This window comes from Octodon degus, unplaced genomic scaffold (genome assembly GCF_000260255.1).
Source record: "Octodon degus isolate 3935 unplaced genomic scaffold, OctDeg1.0 scaffold00104, whole genome shotgun sequence".
NCBI classification, from domain to species: Eukaryota; Metazoa; Chordata; class Mammalia; order Rodentia; family Octodontidae; genus Octodon; species Octodon degus.
The window spans coordinates 3316226-3335807 of NW_004524680.1; the positions used below are offsets into that span (position 1 = coordinate 3316226).

Here is a 19582-nt window from a genome sequence, read left to right on the forward strand (position 1 = left end):
GGATCAAACCTCAGCCACTGTGGCTCTGCCTAAGCAGGCCCTTTAGTCTGCTGAGCTATCTGGCCCATCCTCAATTATATTGCTGTAAAGTATTAGAAACTAAAATGAAGAAGCCACACTGTTACAGTGGCACTAAAATCAAACAATCATTAATGCTTGCCTAGTATGCATGAGACCCTAGGTACAATCTCCAGGACCATAAAAAAAATTCCAAATAGACATAAATCTAACAATATACCAGAACATACAGACTTTCTATCCTGCCAGTCACAAAATACTAATGAAAGAAAAACAGGGCTGGTGGTACAGCTCAGCAGACTAAGCACTTGCTTAGGTAAGCGCAGGGGCCAGGGTTTGATCCCTGGCACTGTATAGTGCACCAGCCCTGCCCCCGGGTGTGTTGAGCCTGGAGTCCGGGTGTGGCAGTGCATGCCTGTAATCCCAGCATTAGGGAGGCACAGATCAGGAGGATCACTACAAATCTGAGCTGCTTTGTAGTGAGACCCTGCACAAAAACAAACAAATAACAAACCAAAGAAATCAAAGACAACCTAAATTGTAGAGATGTAATGGTTTCAAGCTACGTTCTCTTCAAATAGTCTACTAGTTTAAACCCTCATTAAAAATTCCACTGAAGCTACAGTTCAACAGTGCAGAGCCTGCTTTCGGAAAGCACAAGGTTGTGAGTTTGATTCCTAGTACCAAAACAAATTAAAAAATAAATAAAAATTCTAATAGGTTTATTTTTATAGAAAAAAATGCCCCTAAAATTTACATGAAAAAACAAAGGAACTATAAAAGCCAAACATGACTGGGAAAAATGGCCAGAGTTGAAGCTACAGTGAGCTCTTAAGTGTGCGGTGAGGCCACAAAGCCAGCTGATGCTGACAGGGATGCAGAGAAAGCCATCAGTGCAGAAGAAACGCAAGATGCTAGAGCAATTGGCCATGCACATGCGGAAGATGAGCCCAACCCAAACTCACATGTTAAGAATCCCCTTGAAATGGGCCAGGACCTAAACATGAACCTAAAATGGAACACTTCTAGAATAGAACACAAGAAAATATCTTTGTGACCTGGGGTTAAGCAGTGATTTACCGAACAGAGTATCAAAACAGTATTTATAATGAAAACCTAGTAAATAGGATTTTTAGAAAGACACCAGCTTTTTATCTATTAATTTTCTTATTTAGTACAGGGTCTCACTGCGTAGATCCAACTCCTAATAATCCTCCTGTTTTCAGCCTCGCAAGTTCTGGGATTACAGGGGCGCACTGCTGCTACCACCACGCCCAGTCTCAGTTGTGGACCCTGGGAGCAGGGCCGGCGCGGCCTGCTGGGGATCGAACCCCAGCCGCTGAGTTCTGCCTAAGCAGGTGCTTTAGTCCACTGAGCTATCTGGCCAGCCCCTGCTTTTTATCAATATTGTTAAGAATTAACATGCCTGGCAAGCACAAGTTCCTGAGTTCAATCCCTGGTACCAAAGGGGATGGGGGAAGAATTAAACAAAAAGAAGCATGAAACAGAACTCATAAGAAAATATTTATAAGCCATAAAGGACTTACATCTAGAATACACAAATATCTCTCAAAATTTAATAAGAAAATAATCTGCTGGGTGTGGTGGCACACACCTACGATTCCAGCACTTGGATCTAGGATCATCATGAGTTCAATGCCAGCCTGAGCTACATAGTAAGACCCTGTCTATAAAAGAAAACAAAGCGAATTGTTTTAAAATGGACACCTGCCTAGCAAGCACAAAGTCCTAAGTTTGATCCCTGGTACCAAAAAGAAAAAGAAACTAACTAAAATGGATAAAAGATACAAGCAGTCAATCAAAGAAAAAATATAAGATGGCAAAAAACACATGAAAAGATACTTAGCATCCATAGACATCAATGAAAAGTAAATTAAACCCACAGTGAGATAACAACTTATCAGAATAACTTAAAAATCGCTGGGGAAATAGCTCAGTAGAATAAGCACTTGCCTGGCAAGCTCAAGGGCCTGAGTTCAATCCCAGGTTCCACCAAAAAATAAATAAATAAATAATACTGGATTCTGGGCGTGGTGACACATACCTGTAATCCTAGTGCTGGGGAGGCCAAAAACAGGAGGATCAGTACGAGTCTGAGCTGCACAGTAAGACTCTGTGCCAAATACAATTACAAAAAAAAAAAAAAAAAAAAATACTGACTGTCCTGGGTCTGGGCTCAGTGGTGTAGCACTTGCCTATTGTGCACTAGGCCCTGGCTTAAATCTCCAGTACCACATAAATAAGTAAATAAATAAAAGCGCTGTCCAAAACAAAACTACTTACAAAGATAAAGAACAGAATCTTTCAGGCATTCTTGGTGGCACTGTAAAATGATGCAGCCTCTTTAGAAACAGTTTGGAAATTTCTTTCTTTTTAATTTATGTTTTGGTCCAGGGTCTCACTACACAGCTCAGACTCATAGTGATCCTCCTGTTTTCAGCCTCCTTGGCACTGGAATTACAGGTGTGTACCACCACACTTGGACTCTGGAAGTTTCTTATGAAGTTAAATATACTTCATAAGGCCAGCATGGTAACATATGCCTGTAATCCCAGCACTAGGGAGGCTGAGGCAGGAGGATCACTGTGAATTCGAGACCAGCCTGGGCTATAAAGTGAGCTCATGACCACCCTGAGCTGCATAATAAGACTCTGTCTAAAAAAAAAATGTAGATAGATAGACAGACAGAGGCCTGCCCAATAGCTCAGTTCTTTAAGTGCCTGTTGAAACAAAGCTGTCAATCTCAGGGTTCTGTGGTTCGAAACCAAGACACTCAAGCTGAACTAGACCTGCTCTGAAGGCAAAGTCAGCCAAAACAACAACAACAACAAAAAAAAAAACACTTCTGTTGTTTTGTGGCCAGAGAGATGGCTCAGTAGAATAAGCGCTTGCCTGGCAAGCACAAGGGCCTGAATTCAATCCCCAGTTCCACCAAAAATAAATAAATAAATAAATAAATAAATAAATAAATTACAGATAGACAGATATATTGCAGAATAAGTAAATATATATAATCTGTACTTATTCCAGCAGTCCACTCTCTTGGATATTATTCACCCAAAGCATACACATTTGCTTTCAAAAACATCTATATTCAGCTGGAAGTTGTGTGTACTTGTATAATTCCATCCCTAAGGGGTCTGAGGCAGGAATTTAAGTCCCACATGGACAATTCAGCAAGACCCTATCACAAAATAAAAAATAAAAAAATGGCTAGCTTAGTTCAATCCACAGTAACCTCCCTTCAAAGAAACCAAACAAAACTAAAAGATCTCTACTCAAACATTTGTAGTGGATTTCTTCCTCCTAATTGCCAAGACTGGGAACAATATAAATGTCATCTCACTGGTGAGTGAATAAATCAACTGTGGTACCTACATGTGACACACTGCCTCTCAGCAGTGAAAAGGAATAAGTGACTGATACATGTGACCACATGGATGACCTCACAGCCTGATAGAAGAGAAGGAACTCTGACTCAAAGGGCTACATGCAGTTTGAGTTCACCTAGACCACATTCTGGAAAAACAAAACTATAGGGAGGGAAAACAACAAAAGTGCCAGGGGCTAGGGCCAGCTTCCAGGAGACAAAGTGAACCTGGCATAGTGCAACCTTCTATGTCAGTGGAGTGACTGTGACGGAACTTGTCAAGAACATATCAAAGCATACTTAAGAGTGCCTTTTCCTATATGGAAATTCTACTTCAATAAATCTAAATTTTAAAGAAAGGTCAGGGGAAAAACAGAAATTACAGATGAAACAAAAAAAAAAATAGTGACAATAACAATTCTAATCTTTAAACTTTTTTTTTTCTTTTTGTATGATTAAACCCAGGGCCTACATATGTAGGCAAACACTCCATAAATGACCTTCATCCCCAACTTTTTTTTTCTCTTCTCTGTATTTTAGGGAAGGACCTAGAGGGTGTTCAGGGTCTCACTACTACATCCAACTCATAGCAACTTTCCTGTTTACAGCCTCCTAAGTGCTGGGATAACAGCTGTGCGCCACCATGCCCAGTCTCAATTGCCAGTCTCAGCATGCCCCAGGGGCAGGGCTGGCATGGCAGGCCCAGGAAACAAATCCCCAGTCCCTGCGCCTGCCTGCAGGCGCTTTAATCAACTGAGCTATTTATCCAGCCCTCCCAACTATTTTTTCACTGTGTTTTGAGATGGTTCTTGCTAACTTATGCAATGTGGCTGCGAAATTGTAATTCTCCTGTCTCAGTCTTCTGAATAGAGGAGATTACAGGTGTGCACCACTGCATCCAACTTTAACTCATATTTCTGCAAAAACCTTCAAGAGGACTCTTAAATGTTACCAAAGATTCTGGGTCACAGTTCTTTCTTTGTGATGATCTGCATCTGACTGGCTGCTGCAGGGTCAGCAAGCAGTTCCCTCACCTCTGTGTGCTTCCCCACAAAGAAAGCACTACTTGGCACTCCATGGCCCCTGACACTGGCTGTCACCTCTCTTTGCAGCACATGTGCCACTAATCCAAGACCTATTTGCCTCAGAGCAGCATGTCTTCTTTTATTTTGTGTTTTAAATATTTTGCCATGGCAAACTGAAACATGTAAAAGTAGAAAGCCTGATATAATGACCCCATAGGCCCTAGCCTCCTGTTAAAAATATGTAAGTCTGCAGCATAAGCACCTGCCTGGCAGATGCAAGGTCCTGAGTTCAATCCCTAGTACCACAAGAAAAAGAAAGAAAGAAAGAAAGAAAGAAAGAAAGAAAGAAAGAAAGAAAGAAAGAAAGAAAGAAAGAAAGAAAGAGAAAGAAAGAGAAAGAAAGAAAGAAAGAAAGAAAGAAAGAAAGAAAGAAAGAAAGAGAAAGAAAGAAAGAAAGAAAGAAAGAAAGAAAGAAAGAAAGAAAGAAAAAAAGAAAGAGAAAGAAAGAAAGAAAACAAACCAAGTCTGTTACCTTTCATCCTACTTGAGGAATGCTTTTTTTTTTATCCTACTTGAAATGTTGAGCCACTATTTTAGAATTCATAACAGAGCCTTCTTTATCAAAACAAAGTAAAAAGCATTATTTTCTTTTTTGCATTTGGTACAGGGTCTACAGGGTCTCACTATGTAGATCAGACTCGTAGTGATCCTCCTGTTTTCTGCCTCCCAAGTGCTGGGATTACAGGCACGCACCACTATGCTCAGTCTCAGTCAACACCTCAGCATTACGGGGGAGGGGAGGGGCGCGGCACGCCACTCCAGCCATCCAACCCTGGCTGCTGCAACCTGCTGAAGCAGGTGTTTTATAGTCTGCTGAGCTATCTGGCTGGCCCAAAAGCATTATTTTCTATGTGACAGTTTATTAGGTTTTTATTATTAAGAGTCTTTGGGTGTTCAAATACCAAAATACTAAAACTAAAACAGAGGTTTTGGTTACTCTTTAATGACCCATAAAGCCACTGAGGTGCAAAGTACCCAAACTGATGTACGGACCCCACCTCTGCAGCCTGCCTCCTTGACCTGTGGTCTCTGCTTCCTCATAAAAGCCTGCTCTCCTGTGGATGCGGTACAACAGAAATTAACTCACTCACTGACATTTAGGTTTCAGTTAAATGTAGGGGCTGAGCATAGTAGTGAACGCCTATAATCCCAGCATTTGGATGGCTGAGGCAGGAAGACCACTGTGAGTTTGAGACCAGCCTGGGCTGCACATCAAATAAGAACTACATGGTTTGAGACCCTGTCTCAAAAAAAAAAAAAAAAAAAAAAAAAAAAAGATAAATGTGGGAATCCTGCTTGGGACACGGCAGGTATCACAGTGACAGTTACCAGTCACTCATCCAACACGGGGGTCATGGCCTTGTTCTTAGCTGACCTTGAAAAAAATCTCACTTCACTAACTTGGAGACACTATACTCAAATCTGGACAAATCCATGATCATCTTTAGGCTCCCGGGGTGCAAGCAAAGCATGCACTATACCCGTGACTCTCTATTGCAGTGCTAGTGATCAAATTCAACGTCTCCTGCATACTAGACAAGGGCTCCTACTGCTGAGCTATACTCCAGCCCCTACCTGTAGTTTATTTTTACCCATAATCCATTTCATTTTCTTCAAGAAGAAATTAGCATGTACTTAGTAACTTTTTAAATATAAAAGCACCAGACAGAACAAAGTCAACATGTGTTCTACCTCTGCTTTTGAGTCCTGGAGCTGCTAAGTGGACTCAAAAAGTATAGACTCTTACTCAGAAACCACAGGAATCTCATTACACAAACCTAAGCCACTTATCCACCAGCAGCCAGGTCAGCAGCTCCTGGTGACCAGTGTCTGACAGAGGTCAGAGAAATGGGGCCAATAATCCCAGCAATTGCTGGGCCCAGAAGAGGTGGGTGAAATAGTAGCCCCTTACCTCCTGCTCCAGAGGGAGTGCGCACTGCTGCACAATGTACTCGATCATCACCTCACCTCCAGGCTGTTCCAGGTATCCGTGGTGGGCCATGGCACTTATCACTTGGACCACTGCCCGTTTTACCTGTCCAGAACCAAGAGGAGATCAGGAAGGATCTTCCGATAGATACTTCCATGCCAGTCCAATCAGTAACAAGAACCTGTTTTCCTGCCCCAATCCACACCTGCACCTGCAGCACACCTGTACCTGCTGTACCCATATACCTCCATCTATACCTCTACCCACACCTATGCCTGCATCCATATACCTCAATTTGCACATGTAAATGTACCCATACCCTCATTTATTACCTACACTCATACCTGTACTAGCATCTGCACCTGTACCTACACTAGCACGTTTCTACATTTTACCTGTACCTACTCCTGATTAACTGTCAAGAGTGTTAGACACACTTTAAATTCATGTCATGTCCTATGTGTGTGTCCCATCTCCTGGTGGGGTGGGACACTTCTGGTCCTGTGTGAGCCTCCCTTAGCTCCCACCAGCAGCCTTTAGGCCTCTTGTGGGCATGTGCAGGTCTGTAGGGGAAGGCTTTTTTTCCTCCTGTGCCCCACACCTCTCTCCCTCCTGCTGGGCTCCCCAGAAGTTATATCATTAGCTATCGTCCTCTACCCACTTCTATAAAACTTCACCAAGTCCACAAAAGCATCTGTGAAGAAAAGCCTATACCCCAAACTGCCCTACCTTCTGGTCTCCTGGACACTAGACTCACAGCCATATAGTGCCAAATATGTACATTCTTCTGCCCAGTATCTGCCTGGCCTTGGGCTATAGGACTGGTGTGCTATAGGGCTGATTTTTCCTGTATGATGACCATACTTTTTCTGAGGTGTACCTTTACTCTGGCTGTTTTAAGTCTCAGGCAATTGTCCTTGAGTCTATAGGTGTCAACCAAATGCTCCTGAGTTCTCAGCTGCATGTCTAGCTCATTCAGTGACAACCCCAGAACTCAAAGGCATGGCAGATGTAACATGACCAGTCTCTCTCCATCCCAGCCAGCACTTTAAGCTCCAACTCCTATTGCCATAAAAATTGCCCAGCCTCAGCCCTGTGCATATGCTGACCACCATTTCTCAGGAGCCTTCTTCCCCTTTTTGAGAATACCCATGTTTCTTGAGGAATGGGGAGGTACATTCAGGCCAACTATCACTGATCTAAGGAAGTCTCTTCAGATTACTCCCAGCTCTTCATTCTAAGACATGTATGTGTTTGGTGTGGCTAACAGGGTGGGACTAGGTTGGCAGCTGGACATGCATTTGCCCACCAAACACTGCTAATATCATACTGCTTGGGCCCTGGTGATGAGCTACAGGATCCTATTGGGGGTATCCCAGGTGGAAATATACCTGAACATGAAAAAGGTTTGTGGGTGCTGCAGGGAGATCCTGCAGCAAAAGTGATATGTTAAGCTTCTGGCAAATATAGGAAGATTCATAGGAAGTCTTATGGAGTAGGCACAGGGCCAGCACAAAGGCTGAAGTGGCTCCCAGAGAGGAGCCACTCTTACTATACCTGAGCAAGCAGAAATTCCCCAAAAGTAATGTATGGTCAGCCTGGATGTAATGAAGGATCAACCTTGCCCAGAGGCACCAGCTTTGGCTACTCTTGGCACCTAGGAAGCCATCTCTAAGCCCTTCAGATGTCCTGACTATTCACTGATTTGGTGCTGCAGGCCACTCCACATGGTCTACTGATGTGCTTCAAGTAGGGGCTAAAGAAGCCATTTGGGTGGCCAAGCAGCTCCACATGAAAGGGCTCTAGTCAGCTGCAGAACCCCAAGGTGGAGAACTGAGTTTGGTTCATGCATGTCACCAGTGTTCATGCATGCGTACTGCTGCTAAAACTAGTACTGTCTACTCCGCCCCATAATAAAATTGAAAGCTGTGGGTCTGGACCTCTCCTAGTTTCTAAGATCCCCATGCCTTTCCCATGAGCTGACCATAACCTTTAACCTGTTAATAAATGACCCCTGATTATAACAGCTTCCTAAGTTATCCCATATCTTCTAGAAAATGGCTAAGCCTGAGGGAGGTGCTGGGGAGTCCTGAGCTCACTGCTGGCAACAGCAGTGAGGTGGTCCGGGGGTAACTCCTAATGTCATGCCTGGTTAACTATGTCAGGAGTATAGCGTAGGAAACAACATGGGTTGTTTCCTATGTGTGTCTCCCAGCTCCTGGTGCAGTGGGCACTTCTGGTCCTGTCTGGCCATTCTTCCTATGGTTGCTCATGTGGAGCCCAGATAGACCTGTTCAGTTTACCTTGTTGTTTGTGTCCAAAAGAGGAAGCCGCATAGAAGAGAGGACAAAGGGCTTCTTTGCTTCCATTTGAGCAGCTGTAAGAAATGAAATGGCTCAGTCCCCACCAAGACCAGGACCAGCTTGCCCAACCATCTCCACCTTGAGGTCTAGACCACACTCTTAGGGTCTAGCCTCATCCGGCCCCCCAAGTGGGAGAACAGGGCAGAAGACTACTGATCTCTAGGTAAAAGGTTATTTTCCACCAAGTAACATTATTTTATACAATTAAAAAGCTAAAAGGCAATTTAGGGCAATAGGTAAAAACAATGGGCCTGAGAGCTGGGTATGAGGGCACATGTCTGTAATCCCAGCACTTTGGAGGGCTGAGTCAAGAGCATCACAAGTTTGAGGCCATCCTGTAGAATTTAGTGAAACACTATCTCAAAATAAAATTGTAAAAAGACTAGGTATATAACCCAGTGGTAGAGAGCTTGCCTAATATATCTGAGACCCTGGGCTCAATGCCCAGCACACACAAAACACTCTCTCTCTCTCTCTCTCTCTCTCTCTCACACACACACACAACTCAACTGGGCATGTGGCACACACCTGTGACTCTAGCACTGTGGGAGGTTGAGGCAGAAAGATCACAAGCTCAAACCCAACCTACATACACAGTGAGACATTGTCTCAAAAAAAACCCCAACAAATAATCCAAAACAAAACAAAACAAAAAAATAATAGTAACATTCTCCTGTTGCGGGAAGTCACCCTGAAAGGGGCCTGAGTGCTGCCAGTGTGTCCGGGTTCTTCACTGATAGTGAATGCATGGGCTCCTTATATGATTACTCACTGAATTAAAACCTGTACATTTGGGCTGGTGAGATGGCTCAGTGGTCTAAGGCACCTACTTAGAACAAACTAAGCTAAACAAAGCACAGGGACCGCGGTTCAATCCCCCAGCAACACATGCCAGCCAGTCCCACCCCCTAGTGGGCTGAGCTGACCACACACACGAAATAAATAAATAAATATTTTAAATAAAATAAAAACCTGTACATTTTTTGTATGAGCTATACTGTGAAATAAAAATTTAAAAATCACATAGATCTATATGTACTGATACTAAAATTTCGCTAAGATGTACCACAAAATGAAAAAAAACCAAACATGTTATGGACTGTTATTTGGTCTATTCTTGCATCATATATTTTTGTATGTAACTGTGTGTATGTGCATGCACACACATACACACACAAAACCTTGAAAAAAAAACACAGGTGGAGTGACTTCTGAAAATTCTAAGTGCAATTTAAGAAATATCACAGAGAGATGAGCCTGCTTGGTTACATAACACTGTTGAACTTCTTTTTTTTTTTTTTTTTTGCGGAACCGGGGATTGAACTCAGATCTTTGCGTTTGCCAGCCAAGCGCTTACCCTACTGAGCCAACTCCCCAGCCCCACTGTTGAACTTCTGAATGGAAAAAAAGCACATTTAACAAAAACATTAGTCCTAAGAATTCCCCAGGAATTCCATTTCTAATGTCTTTGGGCCACTATCCAGATGAGCCCCCAAGCAAGATACTCCAACCTTCTGAATCTCATATTCTAATGCCACATAATTTACAGGGTCACCAGGGAACCAGGGACTCACACAAAATGCTGATACAGCATCATGCATCCGAAGTTCTCTTCGCAGAAAAGCCAGCGCCCCCTGCAGCAGGCCCACATGGTTTGTGGCAGGCACAGGCACAGGCACAACTAAGGGAGCCACATCCTGCAGCACCTTCCCCAGATTCCTGGTTTTGTGCCACAATCTAGACTGCAGTTTGGTAACCGCTGTCTTCCCTGGCCCCTTTCTCATAGGAAGACACTCCCATATTGTTCTCATAACTCCACAGGCTATTCCAAGTCCATGGTCTTTGTCTGTCCACCACACTGGAAAGACTGTTGTCCATGTAGGCTAGGTCAGCACACCTGTACCATAACAAGCCAGCTAACAGGTAATTCTGGCTTTGTAGGACATGTGTCAGCTGTGCCATCTATTTTCCTTGTTTACTTTTTGAACCTATTTAAAAAGTAATAATCACTTTAGCTTGCAGGCTGCAAGATTATTGTGGCCCACAGTCATTGTTTCCTGGCCCCTACAGGAGGACATTAGTGAAATTCACCAAAAATACAGGTGTACATGTTAAGCCCACATGTTAAACTGTGAACACTTTTTCAAATTTACTGCTGATTAATTAAATCAACCTTAAAAGCAAGAAACTGGGGCCGGGGTGATGGCTTGGTGGAATAAGTGCTTCCCTGACAAGCGCAAGGGCCTGAGTTCAATCCCCGGTTCCGCCAAAAAAAAGGAGGGGGGCTGGGGAGATGGCTCAGTGGAATAAGTGCTTCTCTGGAGAGCACAGGGGCCTGAGTTCAATCCCCAGTTCCACCAAAAAAAAAAAAAGCAAGAAACTTAAATCTTTCCATTCCATTATGAGGACACTACCAGGCACAGATACTCCAGGAATACTCTACAAAACTGGCATTCATTCAGAAAGAAAAAAGGGACCCTTCTTCATAAGTGGAGTCTGAGGAAACTAAATGAAGCCAGGGTACACCTTTGACAAACTCAAGTGAAGGAAGTGAACTATATCACACAGCCTGTGCCTATGAGGCTCTGCAAGGCATTGGTAGGGTGCTCTTGGTGAAGCGAACACAGGGTGGTCATCCTAGGTGTTATGGTTTGTGTCTAGCTGTCCCCCCAAAGCCTCATGCAGTCATGGGGTGGCTTCTGGAGTTTATGATTGATTATTGTGGGTGTGGATGCTGCACTTGCCCTGGGGCAGGTAATTTGCATTTCAATGTAAGGTGGGAAGAGAAGCTAGCTGCTTGCGCTGTTGCTACCTCTCCCTGATGCTCTTGCTCTCTGCCACCACCATGAAAGGTTGCTTTCTGCTATGTGTTGCTCTGTGTTGGACCCAGATGAGTAGGGACTGAAACCTCCAGTAACTGAGAGCTAAATAAACCTTTCCTTCCTTCAATTTGGGTGTCAGGTATTTGTCCCAGCAACGACAAAGGAGTAACTAAGACATTAGGGCTTTCAGAAATCAGGTTTCTGGGGTCAGCTATGTCAGTAATTGAGGCTCAGAGATGGGTACTATTCTTGCATTTTTAAAAAACTGTGTGAATTTGCAAAATTAGTAAGGTGGGAAAATTTTTTTAGAGAATTCAAAGCATCACTACAAGTCCAAGTTGTGTAGTAAGACCCTGTACCAAATACATAAAAAATAAAAATAAAACAAAGAATTAATAGCAAAAGCTGCATGCAGGTCAAGCATGGTGGAGCACTTTTGTAATCCCAAAACTCATTAGCCTGAGGCAGGAGGATCACCATGAGTTCAAAGTTAGTCTGAACTACACAATAAGACCAAAGCAAACAAAGAGTTAAAAGGATGATGCCACGGTTTACCTAAAAGATGAACTCTACCAGACACTTAACACAACGTGGGTAGTCAACCCATGTTGTGAAGAGCACTTACCAGCCGAGTTAATGACATGCCTCAAGATGTGCAGGGTACCCACACGGAGCCTCTCATTGCTTGTGTCTAGCCTGGGTAGCAGGAAGGCCAGCAGGCGGTCAGGTGAGCAGCGGGCTACAGAGCAACACACAGATCAGGTCCTGTTTTTAACAACCTTCTCGCTATGTGGTTGCACCTCCAGCTCCTCAGCGCTGACCTGGGGTATGTCAGTCTTGATCATCCTGTGTCCTGAGACTCCCAGCACCAAGAAAGAGTAGACTCACTGTGGGTACCATAGGAAGCTGAAATTCCTTGACCAGTCCACTTTGCATTATGCCCTTCCACGAATATATGTCTCAGGTAAGGCAACAGATCATACATGGCCTTGACCCACGTGGGTCAGCAGCACCCAGAGCACAGAAGACTCATATCCTTGTCCCATGAAGATCTGTATCTCATTTCAGCTTTTCAAATTTATGGGGAGCCTAACATGGGGGCTCTCAGTGCCCCTCCTGCCTGTGGGCCAGTCTGTAACTGTAGCACTCAGGTTCCCACCTGCATTGAGGTAGGGCAGGTTGGGCCTCCAGATATTGCCAATGGGAACCTTCCAGTAACAAGCTTGGCCTTTACAAACCAGTACCATCAACACTGAAGGTCAGCCTGGGTCTGTGTTGGACCTGCTGTCCCAACTACCACATAGAGCCCTTCCCTCTATGCTCCAGGTAGATGGTGACTTGCTGACCCTGAGTGGCTGGCAGGCGTCACACTTCTGCCTTTCCCTCATCAGACAGGCAGACCCTGAGCAATCATGAGTACGGAGACAGACCAGATGACCACCAGATTCTAGCACGTACAGTGAAAAATGACAGCCCTTCTAGCTGGGGTCAGGTACTGCTGACCCAATAGCCTGAGCAAGACAGCCACATGCTAACCAGAGGACAGAACTGGGCACAAAGGGGCAGGCTGTATATAGGGCAGGGATAAAATATGGACCGGGAGACGAAAGCCTGGGAAGAAGAAGGCAGAGTGGTAACAGCATTAACATGGAACCCAGGTTCTTAGACTGTGGATGGGTGCAAGCTGGGGTCTTTGAAATTTTAGGCAAAGGCAGTAAAAAACATCTCTTGCCACCACCATTGTCCTCTACATGCCAGCAGGCATGGCCCAACTGTGTGTAAGACCTCCAAGTGTGTGGATACCACATGCACTTACCAAGCACAGTGAAGCAGCGCAGTACCTCATTCCAGCTGCCCATCACCAGGGGACTTGAAGACTCCACAGGTACACAGATCTGCTCCAGAGAACAAAGCAGAAGTTACAGGGACAGTCCTTATTGCCATCCTGGGTCTGGCTGGGCTAGAAGGACACACATGCCTGGAAGAAGATGGACTATGCAGTTCTGCCCAGAATTCCAGGCAGGTCATTCTCCAGGCCTTCCTTATCCAGGATTAGGGGCACTCAAGTCATGGTTGTATAACCCATGTCCCCACATCAGGTGCTCTGGGAACCAGATCAGCCTCTTGCAGTTGGGGAAGGGGAAGGAGACAGCACCACAAGAACACACAGTTGGCCCTCAAGTCTCCAGAGAAAGGTCCTGGGCTCCTTCATCAGCAACAGAATTGTCCCCAGGGGATACCACATCCTCACTAGGAAAGAGTTTCACAGTGGCACATGTCTATACTCTCAATTGTTGTGAGTTCAGTGCCAGTCAGAGAGAGAGAGACAGACAGACAGACACACACATACACACACATACACACACACACACACACACACACACACACACACACACGAGAAGGAAAGGAAGGGGAGGGGAGGGGAGGGGAGAGGAATTTCCTACTCTCTAGGTCACAGGCTGGAAACCACTCATCTCTAGAATAAAGTATCCTCACCTAAATACCTACAGTCTATTGTTCAATAACCAAGATGTGATATCCCGGTCCCCATTCACCTCCTTGGTGTCAAAGCAAAGGACACTAGCATCTGTGCAGATGGTCCTCAGAAGAGTCCATTGTATGGGCCAAAAGTGGCAGCCAACAGGACAGAGCACAACCCTGGCCACAAGGCAGCATGTCCTCTTGGATAATGGCCATCCTTACAGAACCATGGGGAAGGAAGAGATAGGTGGCCCAGCTTTGCTCTAGACTTCCAGAGGGCCTTTCAAGTGACACAGACTGACTAGCTACACAAATGTGATCCAAGAACCTATTTTATAACCAGTTTACTGTGACTGCAAAGTAGTGGAGGGCAGCTGCCTCAAGGATTTGCTGAGGTGACCAGTACATACTACAGGCCCCAAATGTCAGGGGGGAGGAGGGCCACCCAGAGAAAAAAAATAAAACTCCTTATCCAGAAAAAAAACAAAGCTCAACTGAGCTCCAGGTGGAATGAACAATAAAGTACAGCACAAAATGGAGAATCTGGAAAATAATCACTGGATTTGGAGGGACTTTTTCTATATAACAAAATGTAAACTATAACATAAAAGATGGATAAATGATGATGTAAACATTAAACAATTTTACATGGAAAAAATACTACAGTCAAAAAGCAAAGCAAAGCAGAGTGTGGTGGCACATGCTGTAAACCCAGCACTCAGAAAGCTGAGGCAGGAGGATTGTTGCAAGTTCAAGACCAGCCTGGACTACGTTAGCTCAAGGCTAGCCTGAACTGCATGGTGAGACCTTGTCTCAAAAAGACATAAAAATAATCAAATAAAATAATAAAAAACTTATTTAACAAGGAAATTAATTGCTATAAATCAACATGAAAAGAACCCCTAAAAGTCCACAGAAAAGCAAAAGATGAGCAGACATAAACACTAGGAAACAATACACTTTGCTACCTCTTAGCATTTTCATACTGTATTTATATTTCCTTTTCAAGCCCATTCTCTACTCCCATTACCTACCAGTTATAATCATTCTCTTTATTTTTAGTTTTTATAAAAGCATGCTGTTTAGTGCTTTTAATCCTCTTCTTTTGTGGTACCGGGGATTGAATCCAGGTCCTCTGCACTGAGCTACATCTCCTGCTCTTTTTTAAAAATTTTAAATCACTACATTGTGTATGTTGGGACTTGCTATCTTCCTGCCTCAGTCTCCCCAGAATCCTGGAATTACAGGCAAGCAACACACCTGGCTCCTAGTTATCAAAACTTTTTAAAAAAATGTATTTAGTACAGGGTCTACAGGGTCTCACTACATAGATCAGACTAGTAGTGATCCTCCTGTTTTCAGCCTCCCAAGCACTGGGATTACAGGCATAGGCCATCATGCCCAGTCTCAACAGTGTTCTCAGTGTGCCCTGGGGATGGGGCCGGATGGAACCCCAGGGCTGTGCTTTGCCTAAGCAGGCACTTTAGTCCCCTGAGCTATCTGGCCAGCCCCAAAACTTTCTTTTTTTCCTAAATTAAACTTTTTTTTTTCAATTTTCTTTTTCTATTCAGTTATGTTTGTACTACATAATGATCACATCCCTTGTGAGAAGATGGTACTTGTAAATCAAAATTTTTAATGACAGAAAAATATTGAAAGCCTTTTCTGCATTGACTAAAGTCAAATGATATTTTCTATTAGTCTATCACTAGGACAAATACTGTGCATTCATAGCTGCTCAAGCCTAGAAAAACTGAGCACTGCTACAGAGCCGTCTTGGGTGAGGCGCCAGTGCTAAATGCAGCAGGCTATTTCTTTCTACAAGACTGTGACCTCCATCTTTCTCATTATACACTTGATCTCCTGTGAGCTCTGGTTTGGGTTGGAATCAAAAACTCAAGATTTTTTTCCAACTTTCAAACCAACTTGTACAGGACAAGTGTTCTTTAGAAATTTAATAGAATTCAACCTTAAAATTACTTAGGCGTTATGCTTCTTTTAGGAAGGAAGATCTTATAGTACTACTTCTGCTTCTTTATTGGCTTCTGTTAGAGTTCTCTATTGCTTCTAACAATTTTGATATTTTAAATTTTTCTAGAGATCTATCTATTTCATACAGCATTTAAGTCATCACCTACTTACAATACTTGTTTTACTTTTAATATCTCTGTTGTAGCCCTGCCCCTTAATATACCCCTGGGACCAATGCCGTGTTGACAGACTGGGACAGGGCTGTCCATGCCGGCCAGGTGAGGGCCACAGTTGCTGACGCCAGATGAGGTTGGAGCATGGCAGTGAATCTGTCTACTTTTCACAAAATCTCCTTGAGGGTCTATCATGGCCCTCATCGTCTTGCCTCTCTTTTCTCTCCTATAGATTCTTATCACTGCCACTGGGTCCTTGGTGTCCTGTACACACTGTGTCCAGAAAGGTTCTCAGGTTAGGGGGTTCCGACCTTCTCCAGCGAAGTCTTCAAGACCCCTTCCTCTGCCGCCTCTATAGTCCAGCCCCACTGCTGGCTCCACCTCACACCATCCTTGGGCCTTGCCCTTAATTCTCTGTATTCAGTTCCTAGGTCTCAGCTGACCATTGTCATCTAACTGTCAAGCTGAGCTTTCTGTGAGCCCTCCCAGGTCAGTCAGCCCAGCCTTTGGTGTCCTGCTGGATAGCCACTCCTGTTCCCTCCCTCTCAGGTGTTCCTATGTCACACAAGCATGCCACTGCTGGGCTGGACCAGGATGAGAACCTATCACATGCTCCTCAGGCACAGTTGCCCACTCAAGTCCCACTCCTACACCCTCACCAGGTAACTACACTCTTAGGGTACAAACCTTTAGACCCCTTTCTAGCCTACCTGAGAATGCAGAACAGCCAGAAGGGCATCAAGCTGAACTTCCAGAGTGCGACTTCCCAGGCTCACAGCTGCCTCCAGGATCTGGCCCAGGCTCTGCTCAGGGTAGGGAAAGGAAGGCTTCAGTACCCTAGGAGGAAGCCCAAGAGGGCAAAGACCCTACCTTTGGTGTCAAATGAGGAGCCCAAAGGATCCTCTACCACCTAAATTCAGGGGAGGGGATAGGAAAGGGACTTTCAGGGTCAGAGATGGATACAGCAGGAAAGAATGTCAGGTTTCCAAGCTCCTGCCTGGTATGAAGTGATGGGTAAGCAGGCGAGGGGCCCAGCTTTGCTCTAGGCTTCCAGCAGGCCCTTCAGGTGACGCAGAATGACTAGCAGCAACCTTACTACTTGATTTGAGGGTCCTCCATGGAATGTACCCTCCCTGTTTTCAGACACCTTGGATATTTGGAAGGTTTCTGCATGCTTCTTGTAGAGGCTGAGAACTCCTGGAAGCAGCTTGGGGAGCTGTTCTTCTAGCTTCTCACTGGGCAGCAGGTGGCTCATGGGGCCCAGGGCAGCTACCACAGCAAGCCGGAGCTGCAGAGAAGTAGGCTTGAATATTTGTCTGCTCAAAGTAGAGCTAATTACAAGAGAAAACACCTGTGTTTTAACAGGACTAAGAAGCAAGTCTGGTAGCAACAAAATGACCACAGCAGCTGAATGGTGACCGGAAGGAGGCAGTCAGCATCCCAGAAAGGGAGGAGTCACAAGGTGTCCCACAGTGACTGGGTTCTAGAACTATATGCTCCTAAGAACAGGCTGGCACCAATCATAGGTATGGAGAGCTGCAGGTGAAGCCTTCCACCATGTCCTGACCACCTTGGTAGCAGGTATAGACAGATTTTCCTTCCCACCCAGGAGCACACCATCAGAGCATGGCAGAATAGCAAAAGAAACATGGGAAGGGCTCTTGGTTCCTTTGCTGTACCCTAACCTTGGCATCTCGGGTCTGCAGCCATTGGTGGAAAAGAATGTCGTAGGCACTGAAGATGTCAGCAGCAAAGGTGTCCCTCCTGACTGTGGGGTCCGGGGCTTGGTCCAGGTTGGCCAGGTATTCTAAGGTGCTCTCACTGAAGTGCTGCAGGGCTGTGATGGCCAACAGTGAGCAGCTGTGGGCACTGGTTTCACCAGCTCTCCACTGCTGCTCATGGAAGTCTTCAAACAGTCTGTACAAGACACACCCCAGTACCCTAGCTGAACAATGACCCAGGAGTAGACTGAGAAGGGATCCTCAAACTCATATCCTTCCTGGAACTCCAGTATGTGACTTCATGCACATGTGAAACACAGTGGCTATAAATAAAACTGAAGACAAAATCATGATAGAATAGGTTGAGCTTTGAGCCCAACAGGACAGTGTCTGAAAAACAAACACAGACACAAAGAGGCTACATGTGACAGAGATAGGGAACATGAGCGAAAGGATTGACAGCCACCATCAAAGGTAGAAAGAGACAAGGAACATGACCTCTCAAGAAAAAAACAACCTTCCACCACCCTGATCTTGGACATAAATGTCTATTGCCTTAAGCCACTCTATTTGAGGGACTTCCTTATGGTAACCCTAGGAAATAACTGGTACCAACTTCACAAGAATGCCCACTGCACAATCTGCCATGACAGCACACCCTGATGGCACACTGATACCTGTGCCACTCAGCTGTGGCATGGGGGCCAATGGTAGGTGACTGCTGGGCACAAGCAAAGTCCTGTGTGATGATCTTCTGTGCCCATATGTTACCACCTGGGCTCTCAGTGGCTGTAGGCATTCAAGTGAGACACCCAGAAGACAGGCTGTGGAAGTACAGCCTAGGACACAGACCTGGCTTAGGTACGGGTCTGCAAGTGGTCACATCCTCAAGACAGCTACGTAAGATGACCAATTCTCTTCCTCACATAGCTGCTTACCTTGGAATCAAGGATTTTCTTGCACAAGTATCTGCTTGGTTGTCCAAATTTCCTTCTACTGTATGGGTCTGCAGCTGCCTGAATCCCCCTTCTTAGCTCAATTCCCCTCTTAATACAGCACACTTTACAGTAAACCTGGAGTATATGGAGACATACCTGGACCCGTAATACTCTAAAAAAATGCCTAATTCTATCCTAAAAGTCAGATGTTACCCGGGAAAGCTGTGATCCAGAGTGCAGGCTTCCATAAGAGCTTCAGGGTGCTGTATGAACCTATGCTAAAGCCATATGATTTTCCCTACTCACAGCCTGGGGCAGGCGCTTGTCCGGAGCCATTTGTCCGGAGCACCTGCAGATCCACCACCTTTCTGCTGCCCTTACTAGAATACTGGCTCCCTGATCTCAGCTAGTAATCCTGTTTTCTTTCTCTTTCTACAACTTTGTATTTTGGCTCTACTTTCCAGAGATTTCATCAACTTTTTCCCAGTCTTTCTGTGATGTTTTCAAGTTTGCTTATGTTTCTAACTCCCCAAACCTGCTGTTTCATTTCCTGAAGGGTGCTTCTTCATAGTGACATGCTCTTCCTTCATGCATATATTCTCTCCAATTACCTCCCCAGGGATGCTATTTATGAGTCCTCTTGGTCATTGTCTCTTCCCTGAACTGTCTACTGTCTTATTCTGCTAATA

The 19582-nt window shown here is 44.8% G+C and overlaps 1 protein-coding gene across 11 annotated transcripts in view; it reads right to left on the minus strand.

The window, feature by feature from the left end:
• Mroh1 (maestro heat like repeat family member 1) overlaps positions 1-19582 on the minus strand; it is an 88743-nt gene that overhangs the window by 29294 nt on the left and 39867 nt on the right. For all 11 annotated transcript variants that reach the window (XM_004638880.2, XM_023723863.1, XM_023723864.1 and 8 more), the window contains 7 exons: positions 17920-18071; positions 17382-17522; positions 16945-17037; positions 13426-13504; positions 12235-12348; positions 8728-8801; positions 6407-6529 (listed from right to left, as the gene is read on the minus strand). In XM_004638880.2, the coding sequence (XP_004638937.1) occupies positions 6407-6529; positions 8728-8801; positions 12235-12348; positions 13426-13504; positions 16945-17037; positions 17382-17522; positions 17920-18071 (776 nt within the window). The remainder of the gene's footprint in view (positions 1-6406; positions 6530-8727; positions 8802-12234; positions 12349-13425; positions 13505-16944; positions 17038-17381; positions 17523-17919; positions 18072-19582) is intronic.